The following is a 20,455-nucleotide window of genomic DNA, read 5'->3' as shown; positions in this document are numbered from 1 at the left end:
TCCCTCCCTCCCTCCCTCCCGGTCCTGTCCCTCCCGCGGGAGCCACAGGGAGGGCGGCAGCTCCGTTCGGGGCGCTCCGCTCAGCGAGGCGGCCAGTGCCATCTAGCGAGACCGGGGGTGGATAACCTGCCTCCCCAAAGCACCGCCGGCACCTTCTGCCCTGGGCCTCGCGGGTTCCCCTTTCAGCTTCTTTCCCTTCTTTGGGAACCGCTCCCGCCCCCTGCTCGAAGGATGCTGACAGACAGAAATTAACATGAATGGCTAAAAGCGTGCATCAACTCGATGTCAAGCTCGCAGCCAGAAAGGACCCGCGAAGTCCTGTTTGTTGTGGGAGATGGGGGTGCGCAAAGGGCTGGCAGATGGAGCAGGCGAGGAAAAACAGGAAGGAAGGCCGAAGGTTTTAGGAGGGACAAAACTGATTTTTAAACTAGTATTTTACTCAGGTATAGATCAGGTGATAGAAATCTCTTTCTCATAATGTAGGTAATTAAATATCGTACAGTGCCGGTTTTTATGAACAGATGCGGTGAACCCCTGCCAAAGACACCACTGTCCTGCCTCGGAGTGTTTTTGCTCTTAAAGATCTCCTGCAGTTTTTCACTCCATTGGCTTTTCATGGTCTCCATAAAAGACAGCGGAGGAAGCGCATTCTTGCTTTTTCATGGAAGGAAATGTTCAGTTACAGGTACAGGAAAGGGCCTGGAGGAGGATGCAGAGCATCCCCCAGAAAACCTTAAACTACTTATTTACTATCCAGATTCATCAACTGAACAGTAAGCTATTCAGCTGAAAAAGCAGGTCTCACCAGGAGCCCCTTTTCTCTAGTTACGAGCACCGAAGGACGCCGGCGGCTCCCGTACGCGCCCCGGGGCGCAGGCCCCGCCCGCGCTGTCCCACACAAAGCGCGGGGGAAGCTCCGCGCCTCCCGGCCGCAGCCCCGGCCCCGCCCCTTCCGGCGCGCGCGGACATGGCGGCCGTGCCCGAGGAGGAGGCTGGGCCCGGGCCGGGCCCGAAGCGCAGAGAAAAGCAGAAGAACAAGAGCAAGAAGAAAGCGGCGCCGGGTGAGGGCGGGATGCGGGACTGGCGGCTGGCCGGGAGGGCCGCGGGCTGAGGGGGCCTCCGTGGGGCGCTGCAGAGAGTACAGGCGGCTTATGGGTGCTTGGGGCCGGCAGCGGCGGTGCCGTGTTGTGGTGCGCACGCCGTCGAGGTACTCGGCTTCCTCGCCTCAGTCTGTGCCTGTTCCTGTGTAATGTACTGGAATAATCGTCTTGTATATGCCAGATCAACAGCGCATATCTCGGCTGCGGATTTCTTCCTTTTGTTTTTTTAATGTAAAGACTTTAAAGTAGTAATTTTTCTAAGATCAGAAGAGATGCAAACCGCACTTAACAGTATATCAAGTTAATCTTCTTATAACAATAGCTTTTTTTTTTCTTTTTAATAGCAGTTGATGAATCTGAACTCCTCACTGTGCCAGATGGATGGAAAGAGCCAGCCTTTACAAGAGAGGATAATCCCAAAGGGCTGCTGGAAGAAAGCAGTTTTGCAACATTGTTCCCAAAGTATAGAGAAGCATACTTGAAAGAATGCTGGCCACTTGTCCAGAAAGCCTTGGGTGAACATGTATGAACTCTTAATCGTTGTGATACTGCACTTCACCTTTTGGGACATTCAGGTTTTACTTAAGCTAATAAAAATAGTGCAAGTTGCTTTTCTCATACCGTGTTTGTAAATTTCTACTGTGCTTGCATTTTGAATTTGCTTGCATTTTGAATTTGCTTGCATTTTGAATTAGCAGTGTCATTTTTTGTCATCAAAATCGGTGAAGAACTGTGTAGCCAGACTTGCAGTTCTTTACAAAATGCTATCAACAGAGTATTTGCAGCAGCAAATATCTCATCATCCAGGCACTGACAGCTTTATTATGCTTGAAATCAGGAAGACGAGAGAGGTGATGCTTGGGGCCTTGTGACACTCTGTGGGTGTGAATTTTCTTAAACTAAAAGTCACTTTAGAAATTTTGGAAAATAGATCTACATTCTGTTAGTCAACTGCTTACTGTCAAAGCTGAATTGTGATGTTGAACTGGTGTTTCTTTTCAAATATTGCAGTATGTGAACGCAGCGCTGGATTTAATTGAGGGAAGCATGACTGTCACTACCACTAAGAAGACTTTTGATCCATATGCAATCATTAGGGCTAGAGACTTAATAAAACTTCTGGCAAGAAGCGTTCCATTTGAGCAGGTCTGTAATAGATCCTGAAAGTTTTTATCCCTCCTGATGCTTGTATTTTGTCTTAAATTCTATTATAATACTTATAAAATACTACATTTAAAAAATGTGGGAATTTCAAGTGAGTCAAGTAAAATAAAACATATATTAAAAGTAAATATATCTGAAAGCAAAGGGAGAATAATAAACTGAAGTATTCTCTTGACTCTTATGATTAATACATTTGAATTCAGATGACATTGTCTGCATCTCTTTAGGCAGTTCGTATCCTTCAGGATGATGTTGCTTGTGACATCATTAAGATAGGCTCTCTGGTGAGGAAGAGAGAGACTTTTATAAAAAGAAGAGCACGGCTTCTTGGGCCAAAAGGATCTACTCTGAAGGTATTTCCTATAGGTGTAGTAACCACACAATATTGAGACCCAAATTTGTGTCAGGTCTTCATATTATACTAATTTATTTTCTTTTTTTTTGGTGTAGGCCTTGGAACTGTTAACAAACTGTTATATTATGGTGCAAGGCAACACTGTTTCAGCTCTTGGACCCTTTAGTGGGCTAAAAGAGGTAAGATGAGGTAGATGAGCCATTTATGTAGCAAACAAATTTCTGTGCCCAGCTTGAGGGTGGGCGATACAGAAAATCTGTCAACCTCAGCAGTATCTCACTGACTTTTCAGCTGTGTGTTAGTAAGCTGCATTTATATGAATGCCCATAGTATTATGATCTTAGATGCTGAATTTTGTTTAAACTCCAAGATCATCTGTTTTGGAAGAATAAGCATCTGTATGTATTTTAATAACTGTGTGGGAGAAGAATGCTTGTCAAAAGCAAGTTCCTCATGACACCGTAAGATCCATGGTAACATGAAAATAATGTTTGTGGGGCCTCCTGGAGTCTATAAGAAGCATGACAATAGTATTGGCATTTTTGAACTGCTGTTCCTTCTGGTTAACCCTGTGCTTTAGCTTTTGAAAGGCTGGAATCAGTGATCTTGGAGAGCTTCTCCAACCTTAATGTTTCTGTAATTTTAAATCTTATTACTTCAGGGAGGCAGAGGCAGGGAGAGGAAGCACAATAATTTATAGCTGATATTTAAAGTGATTAGCATATGAAATACTTGATGAGCTTTCTGTTCTTCTTTTGTATTTAATACAGGTTAGAAAAGTTGTTCTGGATACAATGAAGAATATACATCCCATATATAACATCAAGGTTAGCGTGGTCCACTGTGCATCTTTGTTTACAAGAAAATGCTAATTCTTCCCAGAGGGTTGTATGTTAAAAACTTACATGTTTCTGTGTGGTAATCTATTTTGAGGATATCTGTCATGTGTACTTTATAAAAACCGGTGACTTTGATATCCTTCATTTTACTAGGATACATTGCCATAACACCATTATGGCAGTATCTGCAAAATCAAAGGAGAAGTTTGTATAAACTTTCTCCTTTGATTCTTGGCTTGATACTTGCTCATTTAAACTGAAGCACCTTCTCCAGTGCATTCTGTTCCTGTTTTGAGACATCTTTTTAGTTCTGCTGTTCATAATTAAGCCCCTCTGCTCTTATTGAAGTGAGATGTGGAAGGTTTGAATGTAGCAAATGTAGCATATTCCCTCTAAGAAAGTCTAGTAAACTTCTGTTTTGGATCTCTTGGCTTCTGCTGTAATACTGTTTCTCTTAATAACTTCTTTGTGACGTTCTGAAACCACTGAAGACTTTGATGATCAAAAGGGAATTAGCAAAAGATCCTGAACTGAGGACACAAAGTTGGGAAAGATTTTTGCCTAAATTCAAGCGGAAGAACTTGAAAAAACGCAAGGAGCCCAAGAAGAAAAATACTAAGAAGGAGTACACACCATTCCCACCTCCACAGCCAGAAAGCCAGGTCAGCTGAAACTTGATTTGGTTATGCAGGAATATAGCACACCTGAAATTCTGTTCGTTGTAAAAAGAGATGGGGAAGCTTTTTCTGTCATGTTCTGATTCCCTGATGTTACACGTCTGGCTTATAATGCATAATTAACTAAGGCTTCTTGCTACTTGTCTTCCACAGATTGATAAAGAATTGGCAAGTGGCGAGTACTTCTTGAAAGAAAGACAGAAGAAACGCAAGCAAATGGAAGAGATAAAGGTAAAGTTGTACTAATCCAGGGTCCAGTTAAAAAGCATTTGATTGCTGACTTGGAATCTGATTTTTTTTTTTTTTTGTCCTTTTTTGCCCTGCTCTATTCCTGCTTGATCTTTTTATTGGTAACTTCAGGCAAAGCAAGCTGATGCAGTCAAGAGAAGACAAGAAGAAAGAAATAAAGCTTTTATCCCACCAAAGGAAAAGCCAGCTGTGAAAACAAAGAAAGGTAACCTTTTTTTTCCTGTTGTAAAATCTTCTGTTGTCTATTTCCAGGCTGAATGATTTTGCAAATACAGCCTAAGAAAAAGAAAGGTCATTGAGAAAAAATCCTGGTGGTAAGATCCATGCCCAGAGTTTGCCAGGGACAGTAGAAAGATCATCTAGCCAATAATTCTATACCTATAAAATAGCAATTCTCCATTGAAGAGCCAATCTCAATTGGTTGTTCTAGCTTCATCAGTTTTTACCTTGCAGTTTTACAGTGAAGCTGCCATGACTTTTACATTCAAGTAAACAGAAAGCGATACGTACTTGAAAAACTTACATCACAGTTTTGGTACAAGACAGGGTAAATAATTCTAACCTTTTCTAATAGTTTTAACCTTTTCTAAAGGTTAAAGTAAAACCACATTATGTGTAGAGTAAGAGCTTATGTTCTCAAATGTTTTATTTTTTTTTAATGCACTGGCGAAACAACAATCTTTGTATTTCTTATTGTGTAGCCTCCACTGAGAAAAAGATTGATATTGAAGCGATTAAAGAAAAGGTAAAGAATGCAAAGAAGAAGAAATTAGGAGCACTCCCTGAGGAAGAAGTAAAGTTAAAAATGGCAGCAGATGAAAAGAAAAAAAAGAAAAAGAAGTAATTCACCACCCAAGATGTTTACTTGTCAACTCTGATAATGAATATTTTTACACTCTGAAGATGGGAGATTTTTTGCTGTCAATATAATGTGGACAAGAAAAGACTAAGTAAATGATCATTCTCTTTTCCTAAGTACAGTTTAATTAGTGGACCTACAATAGCTGTACAGGCTTGGTGAGGCTGGTGAAGAAAATTTGTGCTACTTTGTTGTTTGATATAATAAGAGAATGTATTTGGATAATGTCCATCTGTCTAAAGGGAAGGTTTCACAGTAGAAACATTGAGGAGTTTGATGGGGAGGTTAAACACTTGGGCCAGATAACTGTGAAGGTGAAAGCTCAAGGTAATTCTGTAAAAGACTAGCAGACAATATGCAGCCTCAAGCTGTGGTGATAACTTTTGCTAAACAGGCAAGATTAATTACTATATAATGCTTTTATTTTTGTAAAAGCTAATATTTTTTTGTGTGTCTTGTCTCGCTGTTAATAAACTATTTTAATACAATGTTCTTAAATCCTTAGTTAATTTACTGCACAACCTCCATTGTGTTGTCCAGGAAACAAACTCGTAGTTTCATATGAAAATTAAGACAAACCATAATCTTTATTGCATACCACTGATTAACTGACATTTATTAGCATTATCCTGATGGGTTTTTACACAGAATATGGTACAAAGTAAGTGTCTTTGCATGGGGATTGTGCTGCAGGGAAAGCAAAAAGTTGTGTTATTTACCTTTAAATATATTCTTAGTTTAGTTCCTTCTTGCAAGAATGTCTTAAATTGTGTTCCTATTTTTTTTTCTTGGCACTTGCCCTGTTTTAAAGGAAGTTTAGAGGTTTTTCAATTTCCTGAAACTGTGAAATGTGATGAAATAAAGTGCACCAGCAGAGCAGCTATTGCTTATTTCATACATCTGAGATTAGAGAAACAAATGTATTGAGGGGGAGATAGAGCCACACTAATGTCATGATTCTGAGTGCTTTTGCTGGGGTTTGGAATTTTGATCACTGCACATGCAGTGCAAATGGTTCTCCTAAAAGGATGCAGCTCAATGCCTTTTAAGTTAGTGACCTTTTATTTGAAACTAGTAGGTGAAAACACATCCTTTTTGTTTGAAAGATGCCACATTGTAAAGTTTGGGTATTTAATCCCCCTATGCCCACAGGTTTTTAAGGGGAGGTCTTAGGTTTTCCTAAGAGCTCCTGAAGTATCTAGTTAGATTAAACTGTCAACATTTTGAACTTTTAGGTCTCTGCATTGCTTTTGTTTCTTCTCCTGGAGACTGTGCATTAATTAAACTAAGCAGGAGAGAACTGCTGAGCTCATTTTAAGCTTCTGGGACACAGCAGTGTATCTGGTTCCCTTCCCTGCGTTCCTTTCCAGTAGTAGGCTACTACCCACCATGGGGGGCAGAGACCGTGCTGGATGGTCTGCTGTGGAGCCCTGTGCAGGAGAGTGTCTGCACACATTAACTGCTGCTGCCCACGTGCCAGCTGATTTTTAGATGGGACTTTGCAGTACATGAAACTTGAGGCTTGGGTTTCAGACAAGAGTGTCTGTGTGTGTACTGTCTTGGCTATGGAGGCTCCAGCAGTCACCAAACTAAAATGTATATATATAAAGATATATCAAGCATGAAATTTGTGATTTTGTCCCCAGACATATTTGCATTTTGAAAAATTATTTATTCAAGGAATGCTACAATATTTAAATTATTCTAGTATAAGCAGTACTAGCAGATAACTATCTGGAAGTGTAATGTGAGAAATGTTGGGCCCCAGTTCCAGTGTTTTCAGTTAAAATCCATGCCAGTAGTAAGATCAGGAGTCAGGGTCAGGAGTGGGCACGCAGAAACACTGACAGGCATTGTGGTGATTGTGGTGACAGTACTGCAGAAATTGAGGGATGAGGGGAACTTCCCAGCTTCCTCTACAGCAGTGTGTGCAGAGGTACAGAGTGCAGAATCTTCTAAAAGTATAGACAGGGATTGCTGTGGTCCAGCTGCGAGTTTGTGCTGCTCTACTGCTTCCAGACTCTGCTTGAGCTAAGTGACTGGTTGGTAGAGGACATACTGAGCTGAACATGGCAGCTGTCCCCGAGCCTTCTGCCTGCTCCAGATGTGCAGGTTCCAGACTTGTTCTTTGGCAGCTGTTGAACCAAACTTGTAACTATGGGCATAGTGTGATCTTATTTGGAGTTGTATCTTTCCCAGTATTGTTTCTAGTGTTGTGCAAGTTGGAGCTGAATATGGGGTTATTTTGTGCTCCAGCAGTTAAGCTTTAGGGGATGTTTCAAATTCATGATTACCATACACAGGAAGCAGGAAATAATGATTTATTCTTTGAGACAACAGTAAAACCCCCATGCTCAAAAAAAAAAAAAAAAAAAAAAAAACCCACAACAGGAAAGATTGCAGTGATATATAACCATGTAAACACAGGTGAAACTGTTTAGGCACAGGTGCCATGAGTTTAAAAGCAAATTCTAAGCAAAATACCAATGACAAGTGCTCTGTGAGACTGGGAAGTGTGCTGGCTGCCCCAGGATGCAAATGCTAGAGCTCACAGGGATCCAAAAATTCCTTAAAAGAATTTAAATTATACAGGCCACTCTGCATCTTGCTGTAGGAGTGCCCAAGGTAAGAGTGCAATAGGAATGAGACAGGCATGCTCTGCCTGTGCCTTGGCTGTGGGCTGGGGCCTGGCTGCTGGGCTGGACACTCCAGCCGTTCCTAAAGTGTGTTGGGCAGCTGACTGCACCTTAGTGTGCTGCCTGGACAGTGTGCTCCTCTACTCACCAGATTCCAGGCACACTGCTCTACTTTAAAAATATTTTAACTTTTTAACTTTTAAAGCAATTTTAAGGTCTAAATCTATTTTAACTTTTAACTGGTTCTGAGCAATGAGAAAGCTGCTTATCAGTGCTTGTAACTACGACCTGCAATGAAGATGTTATTTCTATACTTCTAAATCACCTGTGGCTGCAAACAATGTCTCTACCAAAGTTTGTGCTGCCTGTAACTTATGTGAATGGAACAGATGAGTTGAGCCAAGTGGTCTTATGGTCTTCTACATGTGTGTTACCCACTGGCAGGTACTAGAGACCAGTATTTTGGTAAGAGCCAGGAGGCCACAAATGTCAGTATAAGAAGAAGTGATCTCAAAGCAATAACGGAGATGCAGAACTCATCACATGCAGGCCTGTCCCACTCTGGATGCCACTTGGAATCCTCTGTAAACAAAACAATTCACTTGTTTTCAAGTATAACTGCAACAAGGGCAACAAAAAAAGCAGTAATTCCAGTGGTACTTACCAATGACTTTGTCACGCTCTGCATTTTCTGGAGAGCAAAAAGAGGTAAACATAAGCACACTTATAATTTAGAAACAATTTTACTCTAACCAAAAGGGAATGAAATGTGAGTATCACAATGGGTTTATAAATACAGCTGATGTGTTTCTTCTCGGGAAAAAGCCAAGACCCACTGACTCTGGGAGAGCCCTGCAGTGACTCTCAGGATTCTGCTGAGGTGTGGTTTATCATACTTTTTTGACTTCTACTGCCAATGGCTGGTGTAGAGAGGACTACCCCCTTGGTGGGCTTCCCAAGATTCCAGGCTTCCAGGTTTTTGCCCTTTGCTTTGAGAGCCTGCAATTAACATTAAACAGCTCTGTGAATCCAGGACTCCCTTAAATTCCTTAGGTACTGGGGTTTTAACGGCATCTTCCCACTCCTTTTAGTTCACCAATGGTCAAGTGCTGGGGAAAAGCGTGACCATACCCTCAGCTCCCTGCAGGCCAATGGCCACAGCACAGTGCCTTGTCTTTATGGAAATTTCAGGTCTCCTTCCCTCCTGACTCCATGCAGCCATTACAAAGCCAAGTACAAGCATATCAGGAAGGCTGTCAGACTTGAGGTGAGCACTGCATCTCCATGAATGCTCTTGCATGTCAGCCTTGTTCTCTCCCAGTGCTTAGGGGAAACCAGATGGCCTGACTGATGGTCATTGGAGTGAGCAGCTTTGCCAGTGCCATGGCTGCTCTCCCCATTTGTAGTGGCATGGCAGGGGCAAAGCTTGCTTGGACCTGCACCAGCTCAAGCCACAGCTCACACATCAGGTGTGGATAACATGGAGTCCCCAGGACAGGCATCCCATTCTCTGCTTTCTGTTTCTTCAACGCCTTAAACAGCAGCCACCATATCTCCTGTAACACAGTCTCCAGCACCTGAAGAGTAGACCCCATTCCATCACTCCCCAGGGTAGAAAACAGGCTCCTTCTGCCCTCATCTCCTCTCTTTGTGCATCACTACCCACTTGGCTTCTGACTGCAGTTTTTCAGCCTATATTTAGGAATAGGAGAGTAATGTGCCTGCCTCCTGCCACTATCTTTTGTGTGCTCTTTCCCTTTCTACATGTGCCTGGGGAGGATGTCTGGTTGTCTTCTACTTACGACACAGCTGCATGGTACACTGCTCACCACCGCACTCACTGCACGCTCCTCCCGTCTTGTACGGGCGCACTGGGTAATTCCCACTGTGAAGGAAAATACCACTGCTCTCAAACAGCCCTTGGGAAGATGTTAATACCTACTGATGATTAGGTTTTAACCTGAGTTCTGCTTCACTTGTGTTGATAGAATGATGTTTTTTTTCGAGTCCCATCTGACTGCCCTGTGCCCAAGACATGCAGTGAAACAGAAGAGATTAGGTGTAGTGGGACACACTGTTTAGGAACTTGGAGACAGCAGTATTGCAAACCTGTGAATTAAAACAGTCTCAGAGTTGTGTAATTTGTGTGCGTGGAGACTCTGGAATCTCATAGCTGGCTCTGGCTATGGAAGCAAAAGCATGTTCAGTTACTGTGTATGTATGTGTGTATTCAGCCTTGAAGAGGAATGCTCTGGTGTTGGAGAATCATAGGTGGTGATTTCATCCATTTGTTGTTTAATATTTTAGGAGTGATGTAGGTCTCTCTCCTGCTCCCTCCCTCTGCCAGTGGTGTGAGTGGGACCAACTACCTCTGCCCAGGCTGATACTGCACCAAACAGCCTCAGCGCTTTGCTCAAAGCACGGCCAAAGCAAGACTTACGACATGCCTCAAACTGCCCATGAACACAGAGAGGGATTTTGTAAGCATGAATTCTCAGCAGTAAGATGAAACTTCATGGTAAAACCTCATTACTTTCAGCAAGGCAAGACTTTCATTACTTGGTCTAAGCTGAAGAGTACATTCACTTGAGGAAACTGTGTATGCATCTTGCCTGGGCCCTTGGCAGAGCTGAAACAAAGCAATGAAGCTGCTGCTTCTCAAAATCAATAGCTGGATTTGACATTACTTCACTTGTTAGCTTGCAACTGACCATTTGTGGTGTCCTCACCCAGCAGGGAAGGGCCCAGCTTTAAAGCCCTCTCTAGAGTGCTTTGCCTCTCCAGAGAGCCCTCTGCCTGCTTTGCTGGGTGCTGGTGAAGGGACCACTCCTCTTCCCCATGCCAACACAGGGCAAGAAATCCAGTGGGATTTTGGCCCTCTGCACATTTGGGTGTGGGGCTTCTGGGGAAAGCAGCAGCTGTGTCATTTCAAGGTATCTAGTCACAGGTACATATCCTTCCAAGGACGAGGCACGGGCAAAAGGAATGCCAAACTTGCTTGAGTTCAAGGGCTGCTTGGCTTTGGCTCAACATGGTATGCATGTAAAGCTTTTAAAGCTACATTTATACCGAGGTGGTATTAATTAGCTGGAGAAGAGAGTAATACATCCATCCTAGCTGAATATCCTACTGACTATGCGCATGAAGGATGTCTGGATTAAATTTTGTCTTGAGCAGCCCCAGCCTCCTAAGCAGCCCTCAGCTGCTAAGACTGCAGACTGCCAGCACTGCACACTTCAATGTTTATCCAAGCCATTGACTTAGGGGCTTAATTCCTCAGGCACATGTGGGAATATCTTCAGACTTTGGGTTTGCACCCTGGCAACTGTCTGGGGCCATCTTGGCATTTAGGAGCAAGGGATTAACTTTCAGATGATCACTTCAGTATTTTTATGTCAACAACTTCTATTTAATCCTTTCTTCAAGTCCCACTGCTTTTTCTCTCCAATATATAGCCCTCATCTAGCAAATAAAAAAAGCTGGTTGGACAAAGGTGTACCTCTTCTCTATTTTGGAGATTATTTCCTCCCACAAAAAACAGGACTAAATGGACTGATCTAATAAATTTGCATACTGTGGAAAGGAAGGGGTAGGACCCAAACCCTGTGAAATATCCATAACAAAAAACCTTACGGTGGCCCATAGTTGCAGACGAAGTGTGCTGCGTTGCGTATGGAGATGTATTTCACTGTGGGACAGAAGTGGACAGCACAACCAACCTTGTAGCTTGTAGCCCAAACTACCTGCAAAGACAGATGGATACACTGGTGACAAAGGCTTTGATTCAGCACCTGAAGAGTTAGGAGATCTGCTCTCCCCTGTTTTATCATATACAAATGGGATGAGGAGGACTCCTTTGGTAGGCTTCACAGGGAAAAGCAACAATAATGGATCTCAAAATCATCATTTGTTCTGACAAAAGACTGATTATTTTACCCAATTCACCACTTATTTGTTAAAACTATGCAGAAAGAAGACACAACTGACTGTAACAAGTTGTTTTCCTTTCTTGCAAAGGAGAAAGGTGAAGTTCATCTCCTTTGTTTCAACCTAATCTATTAGCATTCTGTCTTTCCTGCTGTGGGAGCTGAGTTCACACCAGAGCAGAAAAGGCTGCATGATCTGCTGCAGCTCTTATGAAAGCTGGCTGCCTGTTTACCAAATTCTGTGAGGACATAAAGCAAATTGCCAGAAGGCACTGGTGCCTTGGGAGGAGGATTGGAGGATTGTATCTGGGCTGCAGTCCTGCCTTTTAACATCATGGCCATGACTAAGATAATCTAAGGACAAGGCCATTACTTCACTTACTGATCCTCTCTCTACCAGAAGATTTTCTGTGGGAGCCAGCATCCTATCAGAGTGCAGCCAAATGCTGCAGTCCTGAAAAAGTAAGTCCCATGACAGCAGCAGAGGGGAGACAAGAGCACAGCAGCACTTGAGGGTAATAAAACAGCAGCAATGACTGACTACATGAGCAATATGGAAGGATCCTAGCCACTTAGAACATAAATACATTTGTGCTTCCACTGACTTAAAGGGGAAATCTGGCTCTTTCTGCTTATGCCTGTTTGGTACCAGCTCTAGGAAGATGGGATGATCCTCAGACTCCTGAGGGTCTTCTCAATGCAGTGGCAGAGCAGAGGTTGCTCCTGGCACCAGCTGTAGATAACTTCATTCCTGAGGACTGTGAAGGACTGAATAAAAGGACCTTCCCTATCCCAGGAGGCCACTGACCAGTGATTTGTGGTAACTGTGCCCAGGGAAAATTCTCTTCTCCACAGCTGAGGAGAAGATGAATGACGAGTTCCCTAACAGTAAAGACCCAAGGATACATCCTGAGAATGTCAGATATACATCTTCTAGTTACAATCACTATAATTGCTAACTCCAAGTGATAATAATCTTATTTTTTTATTCTACCCCCAAGAAACTGCATGGGCCACTTCTCTACAAACACCATGGTCAACAGCACTGTGCTTTAGTGCCAGGTAAGTTGTGTTTTTGTGCAATTTCCAGGTGCAATGTTCTTGAGAGCAAGCTCAAAGAGTAGCACAGTCACCTCTCACAGCTGTTGCATCCAAGTGTCTTCTCTGCACACAAGTTCAGAAAGCCCACCAGCTTTACCTCATCCACTCGAGTCCTAAATGCACATGTGTATCTCTGAAAAAAATACTAAATAGCCTCAGGTCAAAATTTAACCATAGAGTTGCTGTTGCAAGCTGTCCTGCTTTCCTATAGCTGTGGGTAGTGACTGCAGGGTTGCATGGCAGCTGCAGTCCTTTTCCTCCCTTTGCCTGCTTCCTTTGGGAATAGCAGTTGGACAAAGGGCATATATGATGTTTGCAGAACTGCAGATATCTCTTTTCATGATGGTACTTCTCCAGCCCTTGGCATTTGAAGTCTACCTGACAGAGCTGGGACCTCATTCCACTCATGCATTGCAGCCCACAGCCACTGCTGTTGCCTGTTTTTTGGCCATTGCTTGGCTAATCTGACTGCTTAATAGCTGCAGTGTTTTCTTCCCAAAAAACCCACAAACTGCCACATTTAAAGTAACACAATGACTCTTTTCCTCCCATAATTTGGAACATAAGAACATCTTGTGCACACAGACATATAGTAAGACTACAGACCTTGGAAAGATTCACTGAATCTTCAACAGAAATGTAGAGGTTTTGTATCAAAATGGCAAAGTTAGTTCATGGTTTAGATGGAGAAATGCAATGCCTACCTGCGTATAGTGGCCACATACTTTACTGCACCTATTGGTGCCATAATTGTAGGATTCCATCTCGTGGTACCAAGAGGCAAGGGCTGCTTTCACAGTAAAGACAGAAAGTGAGCCAGTCCAGATGTTTTCTCCAGCAGAAGCAAATCTGGGGTGAACTTTCCCTCGCTCTTTGAGGTGTATATTATGTTTAAATAAGCATTTACTTGCCCAAGCTTTTGCAGTTTTTGCCAAATCTGGATCCCAACTCTGCAAAATAAAGACAATTAAAAATCACTTTTATATTGGCAGTGCAGTAATTCAGAGCAGCTCTCAGGAAAAACTGTATCTCAATAGTGTAGATGCTTTTGGGTCATTAATTTTTTACTTCTGTGAAGACTTACAGAGCTACATGGTAGATCAGTCTGCAGGTTTATTTCTGATTTGAACTTAAATTGCTGATTAAGCTTGAGGAAATTTTTTGGGGTGGTATATGATCTGGGCTGACTGGCTTGTTGGACACCAAGAGCTGTATATCAGTCAATTACAGTGTTTTGTGGCACAATGAGCTGTTGCCCTGATTTTTTTAATTTTTCTAAAGCCTTCTGAGTTTACATTCTTGTAGAGAACTTTCTCACACAACTTTCTGTAAATAACTTGTTGTTTTGCATTCCTTCATAGAGGCGGAGAAATTTGATGGACTGGTAGTTTGTCCAGTGTCATTGAAGAGGTGGCACGTTCACCTTCCAATCCACTGGCACCTTTTGAGAACTATAAATGATAGGAGTCAGAGGAAATAAATTAATCTCTTCATTGTGACCATAGCTGTGGTGCGTCATTTTTCCTTGTGTCCTCTGGTGACAATGAGCATTTCAAAGCTGTGATGGCCATGACAGAACATTAATGTAAATTAAACTGAATTTACATGGAATCTGGAAAATGAGGGTTATGCTTACCACATCAGTAATGCAAAAGTCTTGTGTAGCCTTATAATCGCTTAAGGCCATAGCTTGCAGGTCAGTTCACAACCACACGGGGATTCTGGGGACAGTTTAAACTCAACCCTTTGGTGAGCATCATTGTGTTTGGTGGCTTGAAACCTGAGTGCTGAATTCATATTTGTGGAATGACTCATTCACTTGCTATTCAATTTTACAGAATGAGGTTATTTAAACACCTGAGTCATGTAAATGTCTTTTGTTTGCACTGGAGGTGGTGTCTGCTCTTGCTGGGTTTTCTTGTGCACACACCTTGATTGAGCGATTACAGCATTGTACCCCCTGGTAGATACAGTACCACAAATGTATGCTTGTAGTCCTAGTTATACTTTGTGTTATGTAAATGAAGTTGTCCAGCACTGAACTATTTTGTACTGAAGTTTTTTTTTTTAAATAAACTTTCTATTTGTCCTCTTCTGAATTAATTAAGATAGCTTAGTTGCTTCGGCAAATGATGGAAACGCTAAGGAAATTGTTTTGAATGGATCAGAAACTATGAAGGAAAAGGTGTATTTTACAATCTACCTTTTTATAGATTTTTTTGGTAGAATCTAACAGAGGTAGGTTGTTAGATTTTATGTCTATGTTTTATCAAAGTATCTTTTTTGTACCATAGCTAAGTCTGAAACAATATGTATTGTTTACGCTACTAATTAGTAATTAAAAATCACAAGATCACGCCAAAATGTATCTACAGAGATTTAAAAATATTTTTTAACCTATGTCATCCATTTCTTCCTTTGCCTAATGTTTGTGGAGGGTGTATTTTCCCAATGTGGTGGTGTGGACACTGGCCAGGTCCCCACCAAAGCCACTCTATCACTGCCCTCCTCAGCTGGGGAGGGGACAGAAAATGCAACCAAAAGCTCCTGGATTGAGATAAGACAGGGAGAGATCATTAATCAATTACTGTCATGGGCAAAACAGATTCAGCTTATGGAAATTAATTGTATTTATTACAATTTTAAACACCTTCCTCCCATCTCTCCTTTCTTCCAGGACATAACTTCAGTCCTGATTTTCCACCTCCTCCTTCCCCCCAGCAGCACAAGGGAACGTGAACTGGGGGTTATGCTCTGTTCATCAAACACTATCTCTCCTGCTCCCTCCTCCTCATGGGGAGGACTTCTTACACTCTTGTCCTGCTCCCGTGTGGGGGTCCCTCCAACAAGAGACAGTTCTCCACAAACTTCTCTTCCTTCTCATGGGGTATAGCTCTTCCCAAACTGCTCCAGCATGGTCCCTTTCACAGGGTGCAGTCCTTCAGGAACACACTGCTCCAGAGCGGGTCCTCCCTGGGGTCACCAGTTCTGCCAGCAGACCTGCTCAGTGCGGGCTTCTCTCTCCATGGGGCCACAGCTCCTGCCAGGACCCTGCTCCAGCACAGTTTCCCACAGGGTCAAAGCCCCTTTCAGGCATCCACCTGCTCCAGTGTGGGGTCCTCCACAGGCTGGGGTCCTCCACAGGCCTCTCTGTTCCTCCATGGACTGGAGGGTCACATCCTGCCTTACCATGGGCTGCACCATGGGCTGCAGGGAAACCTCTGCTCCAGTGCCTGGAGCACTTCCTCCTACTCTTTCTGCCCTGACCTTGGTGTCTGCAGAGTTGTTCCTTTCATATGTTCTTAATCTTCTCTGGCTGTAATTGCCTGTGCACAACCTTCCCCCTTCTTGAATGAATTATCCTAGAGGCACTACCACTGTGGCTGAAGGACTTGGCCTTGGCCAGCAGTGGGGAAATGGCTCTGCGGGACATGCAGGAAGCTTCTGGCAGCTTCTCAGAGAAGCCACCTTTGTATGACCCCCCCACTTCCAAAACCGGTTCATGCAAACCAAATACACCCACAAAACTAGGACATAAATAATTTAGATAGGAACTCAAGTATTCACATTCAGTATTATATTCATATTATTCATTATATTCATATTCAGTATTATTATATTCTGTATTACATCAAGTATTAAATTTGGAGCAGGGAGTCTTATTTCAAGTAAGAAGTTGGTATTTCCTTAGATACATTTAAGGACAATGGATAAAATCTGGCATCGTACAGAACTTATCTTCCAGTCCGGGAAGATAACTCTGCCAGTTAAGACAGAAGCTTCATTTGATATCTTGTCAAGGCTCTGAGATGATCATCATGAAAGGAGTACAACAGTAGGGGATGCACCTTAATATTTCATAGTCTCTTTTTCTTTCACATTCTGCTTTTTAAGAGTCCATGCACCTCCTCTCCTTCATTCTACAGTAGTAATAGGTTTAAAGTTTGATAAAGGTATGAATAATACTAAGTTTAAAGTTGCATAGTAGGTTTAAATATACTTTCCATTTTGTGTGAATGCTTAATCTGGCTGACAGATGAAAAGCAGTGTACAGAAATGTTCACAATGATTTTTAGTTTAACTGCAGTTACACTCCATATTTGCTTATAATACTGCACTTAAACAGAAAGATTGGACTAAATGGCTTGCAAAGAAAATGCACAGAACAGGGAGATTTGCATATAGATATCACTGTGGTTTAAGGAAACAATACTTACTTTTTTTTCCCCTCCTGAACTGCTTCTCAGTTTTCCTTTTTTTAACAAGTTGCTTGATGACTTAAGGAGGAAAAATTTAATGCATAATATGTGAAAAGTGATGGAAGGCAGCACTAATTCAAAGGAGACTGTTGTGAAGCCCTCATGAAACCGGTGAGACTGGTGTTTTTGAGGAGCCTTAGAACAGAATGAGTGCTTTTGGTGGATGAAAAAGGGCTCACATTTGTCAGGTAAAAAAATTTTAGATCAACGTTCTCATTTTATAATACATGTATTATAAATATCAATGGTTGAGCTTTGTTACTTGCAATTAAAGGAGTTTCCATTTTGCCTTTTCTTTTAAAAACTACTTTTCCAAAATATAGGAATGCCCTGCATTCAATCTTAATTTTTACTTATCTAGGGGGACAGTTACCTCCAGCAAAAAAGAAGTTCCCTGTGAAATAAAAGCACCATCTTATTTTCTGCCTTTTGGAAGTGCCAAGGGCCACTCAAAATACTGTTTTCAATTCCAATGCTTTTACTTTTGTAACAGATTTTATCACGTATTGCACTGCTATCTCCACATTAAATAGTTCCTGGGAGAGGTGATATTTAAGACTAGGGGTTTTGCAGCGTTTTGAAAGAAACCTGCCATGATTCAGTTTCTGTTTTTGATGCAATTTATTTGTCTCTTTCTTATGCTGCCTTTTTTTTTTCAGATTTCAGTTCTTTACTTTTTCAAAAGAAAAAATTAAGCACAATTTAAAAACACAAATACTGCACTTTTAACACATCCTAGCTACATTTTGTTTGTTTAGGGCCAGTAAAGCAATGTAGAAAATAAAGAGTCTAAGCAACATGTTCTGAAGATCAGGATGCAGAGCTGAGGAGAGCTGATCTAAAAGATTCATCTAGAAGAGAAACTAAATAAGTTTCCTGTCATGTTTGCAATTCAACTTTTATTAGTGTGCAGTTACCCCTCCCAAATGGGGCACTTATCTTTTAGTGTCCGACAACCAGAAATGGAAAATGAACTTGGTGCTTTTTGCAGGCCCAGCCCCTTGGAACTGCTGCCCTGCTGGCTCAGTTGGTGAGAGCCTTGCAGAGAACGCTCAGAGAAAGCTCTCCAGAGCTCTTTGGCAACAAGATCTGCCCTCGCCGACTCGAGCATGAAAGTTGCGCTTAGATGTGCACAAAGCCCACACCTCCGGCTGCCGAGCTGCGTGTGGTGCCTCGCAACCAGGAGGCTTCTCATACAACACAACAAACACAACACAACACAACAAACACAACACACCACCAAACACAACACCAAAACACAACACCACAACAACACTCGGCTGAGGGCTGGCATCTTCGGCTTCGAATGAGCAATTTCAGTCAGAGCTAAACTGCACATATCTGATTGCATAAAGCCAGCTGATAATTAGAGCCGCCTTCTCTGCTTTGAAAAGCGGTCAGTCTTATGACCCCGGGTTTTTGTGGGGTTGTTTTCTGATTTTTTGCATTTGATCACAAAAGCAATCTTTGAGAATCATAAACAGCATCGCAATGCTACAGATTTGTATATAAGTCATGGAGAATGCCTTACCATGTAGAGCATGTTGCTGGCTGGTGGATCCACTCTGGACCGCAATGTGTTGTGGGTTTGCACACATTCCTGAATAAACTTTGGATCCCGAGGATCAGGCAATGTCGATGGAGCATAAGAATTAGAGAAGTAACAAAAGAGTAGTAAAGCCAGCACACAAGTTGAAAATCTGCTTGTCATTGAGAAAGGGAGAAGAAGAGAGATGCTGCAAGCAGAAAGTCACCACAGTGCATCTAGGGGCATCCCTAGATATCCCGAGCTGGTGGTGCTGAAACCCGCCAGGCTCCGTGCCTGGCTCGCCTTTATAGAGCCCCTCGTTAGCTGAGGGCAGCTGGGCGGGGCCTGGGCCTCGCCGCGGGCGCTGCGCGGCGGGCGCGGGTAGCGGGGCGCGGGCCGCGGCTGCTCCGGGGTCGGACGGGGCGAGTCCCCGTAAGTCGAGTGTCCTGTTGGAGACCCCGCCGCCTTGTTTGTGCTGCTCCTCACTCGCTGTACAACTCACCGCAATGGAACGCCGCCGGCAAAAGCATCAGTGTCGGTCCTGCCCCCGCAGGGCCGGCGCTGACAGTCGGTTCATTTCTGCGGTTTGTTCACAGGCACCAGGGGAGTTTTCTTCAACCAGTTCCGTCGCCGAGCACTTGCTCAAGGCATAGACTGCAAATGTCATTAGCTCTTTCCTTACAGTCATGCTTCTCATCATCTGGTCTTCCAGCTTTAAGAACAGTGTTTCAGCTGTACAAAGTGGTTTTAGCTGTACAAGCAGCATTTTGCTTGGAAGATTTGTGGGCTGGACTTACCTTAGCCATAGTAATTGAACACAAAGCTAGTCACAGGAAACGAGTCATATTTCAAGAACACTGCCATGAGAATAAGGAAATTGAGCTACAAGTTCACATTAGAGCTGCAGCAGCCTTGTCTCTTTTTTTCTTCTTTCTTTAATTGTGGTGGGCAAATGTCTCTCCTGTCCTTTAGGCTTCTTTGTTACTATTTGTTTGATCCCTGTAATCCTATTCATAGCAACCCCTATGTATTACAGAAAAGTTGTAGGTAAATTTTCTTATTTTGATGAAACTACATGCTGTTAAGGCTATGGCTTTTTCTCTTTCTTTTCCATATATATTTTCTTCCTTTCCACTACAACCAAATTGTTATAAAATAAAGCTGCCTTATTTATTTATTTATTTTTATACTGGTCATTCAGTGTCATTTCACTCTAATCCACCCCAATGGATCTATTAACAAGAACTTCGGTTTGGGCCCATTTTTATTCTGTGGGATGACATGTTGCGAAGTGGCTCAGCATTTGAGTCACTGTGTTCTTAAAACATTAGAACAAAGACAAAAGAGGAAAAAACAGCTTTAAATATTGACAGCACAGCTATGCATTGCTAATATCAGTCAGTATCTCCTGGCTTGAAAGATTCCCCTCACTAACAAACAACAATGGAACAATGGGGTCAGGTTGAGGGCTAAAGGTCTCTTAAAACAAACTGAATCCATCAGAGGTTTGGGCTTTTTAAATGAGTCTGAGATATTCCATTTTTAAATCAGAATCTGTCCTTGGCCCATTTCATTTTCCATCTCTGTTTCCTCCTACCTCAAAACTCATGATGGCTGCCATCTACCCTGCATATTTTCACCATCTCACATCCTAAAATTAAGCTTTCCCCATTGACACCCCTTAATCCTTACTCTGTCAACTTTCCCTGGTATTCTTCTACTTATGGAAAACAAGGATTAATTCTGAGAGGAGAAGAACTGA

At 42.6% G+C, this 20,455-nt stretch overlaps 2 protein-coding genes across 3 annotated transcripts; one reads left to right on the top strand and one right to left on the bottom strand.

The window, feature by feature from the left end:
* The first annotated feature begins 942 nt into the window (after positions 1 to 942).
* Positions 943 to 5,731, top strand: KRR1 (KRR1 small subunit processome component homolog). Of its 2 annotated transcripts, none has more exons than XM_068190265.1 (10): positions 943 to 1,061; positions 1,448 to 1,623; positions 2,112 to 2,246; positions 2,492 to 2,617; positions 2,715 to 2,798; positions 3,390 to 3,446; positions 3,950 to 4,120; positions 4,289 to 4,366; positions 4,496 to 4,589; positions 5,086 to 5,731. In XM_068190265.1, exons 1-10 carry the CDS (start codon positions 968 to 970, stop codon positions 5,226 to 5,228), a joined length of 1,158 nt encoding a protein of 385 aa, XP_068046366.1. In that variant the 5' UTR covers positions 943 to 967; the 3' UTR covers positions 5,229 to 5,731. The 2 variants fall into 2 exon arrangements, with proteins under 2 accessions (XP_068046366.1, XP_068046365.1); XM_068190264.1 differs by having other exon boundaries at positions 1,445 to 1,623.
* Positions 5,732 to 7,549: 1,818 nt separating this feature from the next.
* LOC137474034 (glioma pathogenesis-related protein 1-like) lies at positions 7,550 to 18,991 on the bottom strand. The gene is made up of 6 exons (XM_068190268.1): positions 18,697 to 18,991; positions 13,611 to 13,856; positions 11,513 to 11,622; positions 9,682 to 9,764; positions 8,544 to 8,570; positions 7,550 to 8,461 (listed from the first exon to the last, which is right to left on the bottom strand). Exons 1-6 carry the CDS (start codon positions 18,874 to 18,876, stop codon positions 8,310 to 8,312), a joined length of 798 nt encoding a protein of 265 aa, XP_068046369.1. The 5' UTR covers positions 18,877 to 18,991; the 3' UTR covers positions 7,550 to 8,309.
* Between the last annotated feature and the right edge of the window lie 1,464 nt (positions 18,992 to 20,455).

This window comes from Anomalospiza imberbis, chromosome 5 (assembly GCF_031753505.1).
Source record: "Anomalospiza imberbis isolate Cuckoo-Finch-1a 21T00152 chromosome 5, ASM3175350v1, whole genome shotgun sequence".
NCBI classification, from domain to species: Eukaryota; Metazoa; Chordata; class Aves; order Passeriformes; family Viduidae; genus Anomalospiza; species Anomalospiza imberbis.
This window is presented reverse-complemented; position numbering and strand designations above follow the sequence as displayed.